Source organism: Macrobrachium nipponense, chromosome 28, assembly GCF_015104395.2.
Source record: "Macrobrachium nipponense isolate FS-2020 chromosome 28, ASM1510439v2, whole genome shotgun sequence".
NCBI lineage: Eukaryota > Metazoa > Arthropoda > Malacostraca > Decapoda > Palaemonidae > Macrobrachium > Macrobrachium nipponense.
Window position 1 is genome coordinate 59540805 of NC_087217.1, and position 12621 is coordinate 59553425.

Genomic DNA, 12621 nt, shown 5'->3' on the forward strand with positions numbered 1-12621 from the left:
TCTGATCCCCTACCTATCCCGCTCCCACCCGGGGCGGACAAACAAGAAAGATCCATTCGGTTTTTCTTGTTGTATATTGGGAAATGAAAAATTTATAAAAGTTGTTCAACAAATTTCCAATTATTCCCTGTCTCCTCACACGCAGCGCACTCACACACACACACACACACACAGAGTGAGAGAGAGAAGTGCATGTGTTGAAGAGCATTTGTTCATCTTAGTACGTGGAAGTCTGCAATAGTTGATATTTCACGCGTTCGGTGTATTTCCTACGAGAGCTTCCTTGGAAGTTACATAACCCAAGAAATGTTATAGTTTTTATTAAGAATATGTTCACTGGTGAATAATATACAAAAGGAATGATGTTCTGATTAAGAACAGAGGTCATTTAAAACCCAGTTATGTACAAAATATGTTTCGTTTTTATTTGGGCGCGTTTATCGTACAGCACATTCGAAATTATCGTGCGAATAGGTTGCGATTATTTTTAACAATAATAATGAACTTGTATGAAAGATGGAGCTTCTGATGTATAAAAAAAAAGGGGGGAAATAAAGAAAAATTGAGGTTCTGACGCAGGACGAAGGGAGAAAACTTAAACAAGAGAATTTTATATTCTCTTTGAGACTTCCTTCTCGAGCCAATCGAAGGCTTCCTGTAGACCCGTGGAGTCGAGAGCAGACGTTCCCTGAACAGACCAAGGGCGTTTCAGGTCCTTGAGGTTGAGGGCGTCTGTGATCCACTGCGGCGACTTGGCCTGGGGTAGGTCTTGCTTGTTGGCCAGAACGAGCAATGGGCAGTTTTCCAGCTGCTCGTCCTCCAGCTGTTGAGGAATAGAGTAAAAGCCGACGAGTTCAAGCAGCGTTGTTGTTTCTGATGCTATTATTATTATTATTATTATTATTATTATTAGTCTACGGCATTCAATTTATATATAGTCTTCTCTATCCTTCTTAATTTCTTATTAATACCATCTTTATATAGAGAAGACTCTATATAAATTGAATGCCGTAGAAACAGCCATTATTTTTAATGCTACTTTCCTTAGAGAAGTTCTATTCCCTAATTATTATTAGTATATTATTGTTGTTGTTGTTGTAATTGTTATCCAAAGCCACATTCTTTTCTGTTTATCTTCATGTCTGTGTACTGCTTACTCATTTCTTCTTCTTAGTTAATCTCTTCTACAGGAAGATCTTTATTATAGTATGAAGGATATAAATGTATTATAGCTTAAGGTCAAGGTCTAAAGACTGACGTAAACCATCCTGCCCGTCTCAGTTAATTTGTCGTTATAATATGATATAGCTTTAGTAAATTTCTTTTCCTCCTATCATATGAACTACATCATACGCTGACAGTTCCCAGTGATAGTAATGAAGATTTGTTTAGAGTGATAGTGAAGAGATATATATGCCACTATGTCTCGTAGGATCTAGGTTACTTAGAATATAATTAACAATTGCGTTTATTATTTGACGTAAAACTGATCACACACGTTCATTCTTCTCTTCCCTGTCTCAGTCACGGTTACGACACACAACAGTCGACTGACCACTTGGTACATATTTTACGGTTACGTTCCGAAGAAGCGAAATGGATTTTTTAGACAACGGTTCCAGATTGCACTGCCCTTTTCCGGTTTAAAATCGGGGACCTTTCATCAGATAGGATTTCTTTTAAGGGCTGCTCTTTGGGCAAGAGCCCGTGCTGGCAGAAGTCCAGCTGGATCTAAAACACCAACGAGATAGGCCAGTGTGGTCGCCCTTAACCGTGTGGGCCCAGTGGAGAGAGAGAGAGAGAGAGAGAGAGAGAGAGAGAGAGAGAGAGAGAGAGAGTTGGATAAGTATGTGCTTAAATAAGTTCCTTATGTCTTACCGTAAAGTGCAGTGCTTCCTTTGCTTGATCTATTCTTTCTGCGTCGCTGCTGTCCACTACAAAGATGACAGCAGAAGCTACCTCGGCGTATAATTTAATCAGCCGATGAATCCATGGCTGGTTGCCAAAGTCATACACTGTATACGTAACACCCTTGTGCTCTAGTGACTCGAGATTGAAACCTGTTCGAACAAACGTGAGGACAAAAAAATTAGTAAGTAACGAACTAAATTAATATTGAACTCTCCCCCCACCCCAATTTTGTTTTTTTTGGGTCCCCCCCTTTTTTTTTTCCCCTTTAAAATAAATAACACTTCAAAAGTTTATTGGTTGGTTCACACCCCTTATCTCTTCATAATACTTTGATATGTATGCATGTATGTGTATGTATATATGTATGTAAATGTATCACACACGCACACACACACACACATATATATATATATATATATATATATATATATATATATATATATATATATATATTATTGAGTGATAGTCCTCACTGTCAGATACACAAGAAATTACGCATCATCTCATCCAAGCTACCTTGAGGATAGAGACACTTCCTGGAAAATACCTTGACTCACCAACGGTAGGGATCGTCGTCAGAACTTCGTCCAATTTCATTTTGTAGAGAACTGTAGTCTTCCCCACACTGTCTAAGCCAACTGTTCAGAAAAAAATAATCATATAAGAGAGTGATTCATAACGATAGGCAGTGTACTACAGTGTACACAATATCCTTTACCATTCAAGAGTTGGAGAAAGACATCCACAGTTATGTATGAGTCCCTACTGAGAGCTTTCAGATTGCTATCTGTAGATATTTATTTTTAAATATATGTACACGTATATAACTGTGGATTTCTTTCTCCATTTCACAACTCATGCTACTATGAGGATTTTTTCATTCAGGAGGTTACTAGATTTTTTTATTTCTGTATTTTTAAGCTGCGTGAACATTATGAAAAAGAATGAGAAAATTCGCATGCCGTCAATCAGAGTTGGGTCCCTTCCTTTTGTGTAAAGGTAAACCTTGACTTTTCTTACTAGCTGGAAGGCTCACAATTCTTTCTTGACTTTCTTTAACGCTTAGTAGATCGACTTCGTAAACAGAATTGGTAACGTAATATTGTTGATTGTTAAACAAACTGGTCGCGCAACAATGCGTGTAAGTTGTTGTAAAAAAAAAATAATAATAATAATATAGATTGTGCTGCTATATATACTAGCAGCAACTGCGCTTTTATGTTTATTCTGGTATATCTAGTATGAGTGAAAATGTACCTTGGTATTGATTGAAATAACAGACAAAAGTTAATGAGTGCAGTGCTGAATTATTGCATAAGTAGTAGTGGATACGTGTACACAGGTACATTATATATTTGCATACAAATGTGTGTATATGTATATATATATATATATATGTGTGTGTGTGTGTGTGTGTGTGTGTGGGTGGGTGTGTGTGCGCGCGCGCGCTTCCCTTTTTCCCACCAAACTGCTTTTCCTCTCAGGAAGGAGCAATGCCAGAATGATATGGCTATCAACTTTCTTAGTGGGTCTTTAGGGAATAGGTTTTCTTAACTCCAGCAGACGCTAGTTTCCGTTCTCAAATAAGCGGTAAGCCAGGAGCGATCAACGGACCATCATGCAAACTTTAATAGACAAGCACTGCTCCACTAAGCCAAGTTAGGCAGTTGGAATCGCCGTTTTCATTTATATTACAGTGTTTGTGTGTGTGTGTATGTGGCGGATGCATGAGCGTTTGTGAATCAACTGGGTAGATGTATACAACAAAGATAATAAACCTTACCCATCAACACCCTGAATGGCTCAGGCCTTTGTAGCAGCGAAAAAATTCTGCTAAGGGCGAAACCCATCGTTGATGGTAGTTCATAAATCCAAGTTCCAGCAGACAATCTTTCTACACTTTTAAATAAGCACTTTCAACTTAAGATACATCACATCTTCATAAAACGTCGAATTTTAAGAAATTGAAAGACTTCGTGAACGGTGGGAGCTCGTTCATGTATCGTATGACCTCTGACTACGAATATCACAGACTTGAATGTTGTATTCGAATATCATTGTACGCGAACCTCGACTGGCTTTTGCACGGAGTGACTCGGTGTATGCAGTCGTGCCTATCGAACGGAGAGCTGTATACTAGCCCATACTAGTTACAGAACGTTTGTAACACCATGCACTGGTGTCAAGTTGTCAACAGACACCCCACCCCCTACGCCCACTCCACCAATGCCACCAGTCTCCTGTACCAGTACCAAGCCTTACGGAATCCTTAGTCATTTTTTAGACGAATGTTGTTTGTAAATCGTAATTCCCGTGTTAAAAAAAAAAAAAAACGCACTTAGCCTGTAGATTATGGTATCATGCGCACAGCCAAAATATTTACATTTACATTATTTCATGTGGGTAAAGGGGAATTTATATGTTCAGTTTTACCAGACTTAACCGTAATTGAGATGCATTAATGAATTAGTTTTTCCTAAATCATTAGTGCCCCATTTAACATAGAATTTGCCTCATGCAAGTTTTTTCTCATTAAATTCTGATATGAATAAACTTCCATTCATATTAAAAATGAAATGTTTATGTAGCATATTTTTTGTATGTGACTGAATATCCTATGTACGATATGATAATATCTTATATTAATTAAATAAATCATTGTGCTGTTCTGATTACGATACATGGCAAGTAACGAAAGTAACAACGTTGCGGTATAACGCTATTCGCGTTGTTCTAAGAAATTTCAAAGCAACGAGGTATCTGGATCGTTAGGGTCGTTTTAGAAGAGTAATGCATGATAGTAAAGGATTCACCTCTGCTCGTAGCGAGTGCTGGCTAAATTAAGTGGTTCCAAGCGTCTTTGTCACTGGTTAATAATGCTAATCTACTATAAATAGTAGTTTCATACTGCTTTTAGTGGTGTTCCGTAAACTGAGACGGTAAGTTGGCATATTGTTTAACTTCATTCTTCAGGATAATAATATCCACACACACACACACACACACACACACACACACACACACACACACACACACACACTATATATATATATATATATATATATATATATATATATATATATATATTTCTCACATGTTCTTTTAATAATAATTGACTTTGCTATATATGCCGCTTTGTTGACCCTATCGTAGCATTTCCTCGAGTAATTTTCACAACAATACCTTGTCTCATTATTATTTTAGTTACCCTTAATGATTTCATTTCGTGTGATTTATACCACTTATATCTCCTTTATCCATTATTTTATCTGAGCTCCATTTCAGTGAGACTAACACATAATTGTGACCCATTGTTGCACCCTATATGTTCCCGTATTCTGTTAAAAGTTCAGTAATGGTTAAGGGAGCAAAAGCTAATATATATAACGAGACTGTTCAAGCTAACTCTCCTTTATGAAAGTAGAGTGTGCATGTTGAAAGTAAGTAATTAGTGATACTTATTTGCGCATTATAGGTTGATTTAGAAAGATTGTAAAGGTGAGAAACACTGAGAATGCACTAAGATCTGGAAAGGTGATTAGCATAGGCAATCATATGGACCGGAATAGGGACCATAGGTTGGTGAAAAGTTTGTATGATTTCTGAAGTTTGTATAGGAGGGGTTAGAGACAGACAGAGGTCGTGCTGATTGGATGAGGGGTAGATACTTGAACCGAGTGCACAAGTGGCCAATGTTAAAAAAAAAATCTACACATGTGTAAGTGTTTACATAATAAAAATATGGAATGTTAGTCCATATATATAAAAGACTAAAACTAAAGAGGTCAACCAGATTGCTTGCAGGAATGTGATCAGACTAGAGACGCTAAAGATGACGTATACAATAAAAGTAGGCTAAGATAACATGCCGTCACCTGTAGTCATTCATTTGTTTTGAAAACATTAGTCCAAGCTCCCTGCTTGAGACCAAAGACAATACTGTCTTTGGCTTGAGACAACTACCGCGACCAATAATTCAAACGGCCTACGTGATCTGTAGTGTGTCTCATTTTGTATGTATGTTCATATGTTCGAGCTACTGTCTGCTCCTTTATGACTTGTAACCGAGATGGTAGTCAGAATAGAGTTAGCCATCATCATTGGCAGACCTGTATCTCTTTACCTAAGCTTTATCATGTAGAGAGAATAGAATTAGCCATCATCATGGGCAGAAGCGATCAAGCTATCGTCATTAGAAGACATGTACAATCCTACCTGATCTTCACCATGTAACTTCAGAAGAATATATGTATTTTTATACTTCGTGTTTTCGACTAGAACCTCACATCATCACCGAATCATCATGAGTTTAACACATCGTCGTCATAACCAAAGAAGATAATACCGACTTCGTAAGTGATCTACAAACCCCAAGACACTCCAATGAATATGGAAGTGCAATACCAACCGACTTATAGGGCGCCTTATTATACAAGGCAACAGCCCTAAAACCTGGGTTCATTTTTTAAGCAGAAGCTAACAGATGAACATTGCAGTAATTGTGGCATTGGTTTCTGTGAAGTCACTCCCTTTAGTCTTAAAAGTCTTACAATCCTATTTTCTGTTTCATATTCTAAGATATTTCACTGTGCTGTTTTTCGTTTCCTTTTATTTGCGGGTCTTGTTTGTAATACACTAGAACTGGAGTTTTCCCCATCTTATTGTATGAAAAATAAAATATTTTGTTCTAGTTTACTTTGTATTAGCTGCTTAAAAAGTATTATCCCTTCTAACGTCAGTATCTGAACATGATATTATATTATTTGTATGTTTTGTATGATATATTCCCATCAAAAGTAGGCTAGAAGCCATATCTGTGTATTCTTGTGAATGAATCTTTAATCACAGACCAAAAGGATTTAAGAAAATCAAAGAAGAAGAATGTAAACATTCCTCTTAAGATATATGCTTGAGAAAGTGACTAAAAGAAAACAGTCGCAAAGGTGTATGTTTATAATAGCTCTCAGTATAAGAGAAATTTTATTTATAAAATTTCATAATTTTTAGCAATAATTTGTATTTTACAGTTTTATAAATATTTTCATATGTAGAAATACTCATTTTCATCAAATAACATTAATTCATACGTGACTATTCATACAAATGTATACAATTTTATGAGACCTACTACTTTTTGTTAACTTCGGGAACGCATGGTCGGATAGGAGCAAAAACTTATGGTTCCTTTTCGGCGAACGGATCGCTGTAACTCATTGCGAGTGCGTGTCACTTGTTACATATATTTGTGGTACTGTAAAACGACAGATTAATCCACCAAAATGGTTAAGAAAAGTAAGTCTATTGTATTATAACGGTATTTTAGATGTAATATTTGGAATTGGAGTTGTGTCAAGGAAGAATTTTTGCAGTTTTAACCCTAACTACTACTTAGTAGTAGGTAATGCTACCTACCTAGCCTATTCCTTCGTAAACTCATTGGTCAAAGATGGTTAAAAAGAAAACAAAAACTTGAGTCATTTGCTAACCACCATCCATTTTAGTCATGGTTTGGAACATCTCGTGAATTCCTGTTATTTAGGTATACTGGAGCTCGGGCCTGCAATATAGGTACCTAGCCTACCTAGCCTAGTAGGTAGCTACTAGGAGTAGGTAGTAGCTAGGTAGTAGGTAGGTACCTACTGGTAGTCCCACAGTGACACTTGTTAGCCTACTTAGCCTATGCTTGGCAACTCGACTGTCGGTTACACATATGATAATGGTAGCCTAAGCTAGGGTAAATAACCGCATGGGTAGATCTAGGGTACTAATCCGCACTGGCCTACACTATGGCAGTTGCGTTGTTTTTTATGCAGTTTTACCTAGGGTAAACAACCGCATGGCCTGAATCAACTCACCGACGATCACGGCATGCCACCTTCCGAAAAAGTACTTAGGGTAAAACATCACAGCAGGCCAAACAGGCCACCTACATTCAACGCTTGCCACCCTCCGAAAAATTACATTATAACGCGTCCTGACACCGGAGATGGGCATCAGTCGCGACTTGTTGTTGGTGAGAAACGGAGCTAAAGACCTCTACTCTCCTTTCGAAGTAAGTATTTTCTCCAAAGTTAGAAATTAAGGCCAAATTTTAAGATTTAAACAGAGGGTAGTGAAAAGGGTGGCTACGGCAGTGGAAATCTCACTAAAACGCTGTAGAAATTTTTACTTACAACTAAAAATGTTTCGAAGATTGACGCCATCTTGATGTTTACGGAGTTGCTTGTGTCAACAAACTTCCCATTTCCTGTGCTAAATCTGCACACCACTTGTACCCATAGACGCTGGGGCACTTTCATCACAACAATCGTAAACCAACCTCTTACCAGCACTTATTCAAGGGGACTACGGCATTCTTTGCGGCGTTTTGCGCTCTTCAATTGTTTATCAGTGTTGTCAATTGGTATGTGTTTACCCTCCAAACTAGGTATAAGACTTACACAAAACCATGGGAAATAAATAAGTGAAATTAGTGTATCTATTTGTATTATATATACGTACATATTACAGCAATTTTATCATTACTGCATTACTATGACAACTAGAATTCATCGAAACAGTTTGGAAATGCATCGGCGTATGTGTGATGCTCCACTAGATTGGCAACGATGAGTCATTTTTCCTCACGTCGTCTGCTCGTAAGTAGGCTATACATCCGAAACATTTGTAATTTTGGGGGGTTAATTTGGTTGCAAAAAAGGGATAATAGACATGAATTAAATAAACATTTTGAAGTAAAGTTAAACTAAATATTGAGTAAAGTAAACAATTAAGGGAATAAAGCTTTGCATCTCATAATCAGTGTTGTCGTCTGCTGCTCGTAACTGTGTTTGCGGAGTGAGTGCTTAGGAACCAGGAACCACAGCGTGGTTCAAGTGCACTGTGGAGTGAATTAAGACCAAAATGTGTATAATTACAATCAAATAAGCACTGTGGAGTTTCAGTTGTGATGGCAGTAAGGATAAAAACCACCGATTACAAGGTAAGAATGAATTCAGTTCCAACCATAACCCCGGGAATAACAAGTTTCATACTTTCACTAATATAGGCAACAAAATGTTGTTTTATTGTGCTGATTACAACTGCAATCTTGAGTAAGATCAATAAACGTTACATATATACGCTAACATTGTTCAAACGAGTGCTGGGAAGGCTGGGGAAAGATGGTGGCCGTCACTGACGAGAACCGTCCATGCAAAACGTAGCCGCCATATTGGATTTCAAAACTGCCTTGAAAACATATTTTACGAAGAGCTCACATGCTTATTTTAGTTCGTATGGGGCTTTCATATATCACATTATGTTGACGAAACTTCAGTCTTTTAAATGGTATGCTTAGAGTTGCAATTGTATTCTTGTTTCACTAATTAAATATCGAGTGAATAAGACCCGTCCACCGTGATGAGGGTTGGCCTGCCGTGGTATTCTACCCTATAACATGTCCTGACTCCGGAGATGGGCATCAGTCGCGACTTCTTGTTGGTGAGAGACAGAGCTAAAGACCTCTACTCTCCTTTCGGAGAATCCTTTCGGAGTAAGTATTTTCACCAAAGTTAGAAATTAAGGCCAAATTTAAAGCAATAAACAGAGGGTAGTGAAAAGGGTGTCCAACACAGTGCAAATCTCACCAAAACGCTTTCGAAATTTTTACTTACACTTAAATATCCTAGAAGATTGACGCCATTTAGATGTTTCTGGAGTCGCTTGTGTCAACAAACTTCCCATTTCCTGTGATAAATCCGCACACCACTTGTACCCATAGATGCTGGGGCACTTTCATCACAACAATCGGAACACGGTCCCTAACCACGATGATTTTAAGGAAACTTCTGTTTTGGTAGAAGACGACGACGAAGCGTGCACAAGATGGTTATTTAAATAAATAGTAAAACATTAATATTTTACATATTTATGATGATTAATTTGAAAATATTAGTTAATGAAAAAAGTAACTCTATTCTGACTCAAATTTAAGTAATTATTTTTTGGAATTAGAACGTTCTTTCAAGTCCTGTATTATGACGTCACGACATCTTGACTTTCGTACCTATTGTAGATGAATTGCTATACTCTACTTTTTTGCAGTACATTTACCATTTATTCATGAAGGTTGTTATCAGCTATTCATGTAATTGTTAAAATCGTAATGCACATATATATCTTTATTATATAATTTTTGGATATATGAAGATGTTTTACTGCCAGATTACCGCTGTAGTGTGACACAACCGCTTTCGGTCCTTGGGCCTCTGTCTGTTTTCGCACCACAAGAAATTAATGGGGCCGAATTTGCAATGACCAGAAAGTCGTTAAAAGAGGAAAGTTAGCATTGAGGGGCATATGTTTTGATTGAGAAAAATACAAATTTATACAATAGCTAGCTTGTAAAAAATACTTTATTACAAAAAACTTGATTGACAACTAAGCAGCATACCTACTATGGGTTTCAGAGACAGTGCAAGCATGTTTTTTGGCAATATTTCTGTAACGAACACTCGTATCAGAACGAGATTTTGCTATAGTGTATTACACCCACTGCCGTAATTTATGAGGGTATCGTGAATCACTAATCGTAAAGAATAACGACACTTGTCCTTTTACCAAGAGACAAAAATTCCATTATCCAGAAATGGATACGAACACGCGTAAAAGGCTCCACCTACCCTCTCCCCCCCTCCACCACCACCCCTGTCCTCCGTCCTTCCTTCGCCTTCCTTTCTCTCTCTCTCTCTCTCTCTCTCTCTCTCTCTCTCTCTCTCTCTCTGTTGCTAATTTGTATGTGTTTACCCTCCAAACTGGGTATAAGACTTCCACAAAACGTGGAAATTGGTGAAATTAGCCTATGTATTGAAAGTATTTGTACATAAATATTAAAGCAATTTTATCATTATTGCATTACTATGACAACTAGAATTCATGGAAACCGTTTATAATAATGCATAGACGTATGTGTGAAGCACCGCTAATGTGGCAATGATGATTTTGCCATTCTTAGCATCCAAACATTAAAGGTTACATTTATTTCTGGCATACAGTTATTTAAAAAAATAAAAATATTAATGTAGACTTAAATCAATGAAAAGTGCTAGCAAAAAAAAAAAAATTATAATCCACTTAACCGTAGTCTGCTCTGCTATGGTTTTCGACAGCCAGATGTACGACAAGGTTAGAAACATTGGATTGTATCTACTTTAGAAATATCTGTAGTTTTGGGGGGTAATTTGGTTGCAAAAAAGGGGTAATAGACATGAATTAAATAAACATTTTGAAATAACAAAGTTGAACTAAATAATGAGTAAAGTTAACAATTAAGGGAATAAAACTTTGCAGTGTCGTCGTCTGCTGTTTGTAACTGTGTTTGTGGAGTGCACGCTTAGGAGCCAGGAACAGCAACATGGTTCAAGTGCAATGTGGAGTGAATTAAGACCAAATTGTGTACGTATAATAACAATCAAATAAGCACTGTGGAGTTCCAGTTGTGATGGCAGAGAGGATAAAACCACCGATTACAAGGTGAAAATGAATTCAGTTCAAACCATGACCCCCGGAATAATAAGTTTCATACTTTCACTAATATAGGCAACAAAATGTGGTTTTATTGTGCTGATTACAACTGCAATCTTGAGTAAGATCAATAAACATTACATATATACGCTAACATTGTTCAAATGAGTGCTGGGAAGGCTGGGAAAGATGGTGGCCATCCGTGACCAGACCCGTCCAGCCACACGATAGCTGCCATATTGGATTTCAAAACTGCCTTGAAAACATATTTTACAAAGAGCGTCACATGCTTATTTTAGTTCGTATGGAGCTTTCATATATCATTATGTTGACAAAACTTCAATTTTTTTAATGGTATGCTTAGAGTGTACTAATTGTATTCTTGTTTCACCAATTAAATATCGAGTGAATAAGACCCGTCCAGCGTGATGATGGTGGATCGTCCGTGATTGTTTACCCTACTGAACAAGAATTTAAATTAATATTTATTCGGACGAATGTAATTAATACCCCAGGGGCCAGTATTAAACACGGCGAAATACACTGGACGCCCCAATCCCTAGTGGATGTCGTATCCGCGGTTACGTTCCTTGCAGTCCGTGCGGATTGCTTCTGTAGGAATACTCCCAACTTATCAAAATTCAATCAATTAGGCCTAACCTAACAAGTTAGCAGAATTGGTGGCAGTCTGAGGTAGATTATTTACTAGAGGGGCACGGATTATAAGTTTCCAATGGGGTTCAACCTAGATTGACAGATAGTGAAGGAGGAAAAATTTATGCACTAATATTATGATGAAGAATGTGTAAAACAAGATGAAGTCAGTCAAATAAACTGTGTTTGACAATAAATTTATAGGTATGTAATCACAGTGCTGGTGTAAAGACCTTTACCCACTGATCACGTATTTGTCTTGCCTAGTAGATTGTAAAGACCTGTGTCAAGACCTTCGTTATCCACTAATCACAATCTTGTCTCATCTAGCTAAACAGCAAAAATCACATGTGGATTTAGCACAGGAAATGGGGAGTTTGTTTATACAAGTGACTGCAAACATCGAGATGGCATCAATCCTTTATATGTTAGGCGTTTAAAGTAAAAAAAATTTTAAATCATCATGGAGGCCAGTTGGCACTGCGCATGGCTAGACTTTCATTAACCTCTGTTTAATCAGAAATTATGGCCTTAATTTCTTTCTTGGGAGAA

At 37.3% G+C, this 12621-nt stretch overlaps 2 protein-coding genes across 2 annotated transcripts in view; one reads left to right on the forward strand and one right to left on the reverse strand.

The window, feature by feature from the left end:
• Nucleotides 1–256: 256 nt before the first annotated feature.
• Nucleotides 257–4156, reverse strand: LOC135201344 (ADP-ribosylation factor 4-like). Its single transcript, XM_064230188.1, has 4 exons — nucleotides 3695–4156; nucleotides 2469–2549; nucleotides 1879–2060; nucleotides 257–823 (listed from the first exon to the last, which is right to left on the reverse strand). The coding sequence occupies exons 1-4, from the start codon at nucleotides 3759–3761 to the stop codon at nucleotides 611–613; spliced, it is 543 nt and encodes a 180-aa protein (XP_064086258.1). The 5' UTR covers nucleotides 3762–4156; the 3' UTR covers nucleotides 257–610.
• Nucleotides 4157–7043: 2887 nt separating this feature from the next.
• Nucleotides 7044–12621, forward strand: part of LOC135201782 (guanine nucleotide-binding protein-like 3 homolog) — a 46393-nt gene continuing 40815 nt past the window's right edge. Inside the window, exon 1 of the mRNA XM_064231033.1 lies at nucleotides 7044–7203. Coding sequence (XP_064087103.1) covers nucleotides 7191–7203 — 13 coding nt within the window. The 5' untranslated portion in view covers nucleotides 7044–7190. The remainder of the gene's footprint in view (nucleotides 7204–12621) is intronic.

What these genes read in the sequence shown, in the direction of transcription:
- LOC135201344 (XM_064230188.1), bottom strand. Translation starts at nt 3,761, where the DNA reads ATGGGTTTCGCCCTTAGCAGAATTTTTTCGCTGCTACAAAGGCCTGAG. An exon ending in GACGACGATCCCTACCGTTG is followed by an intron (nt 2,061 to 2,468) that starts GTGAGTCAAGGT and finishes TTGTTCGAACAG; the next exon opens with GTTTCAATCTCGAGTCACTA. An exon ending in AGGAAGCACTGCACTTTACG is followed by an intron (nt 824 to 1,878) that starts GTAAGACATAAG and finishes ATTCCTCAACAG; the next exon opens with CTGGAGGACGAGCAGCTGGA.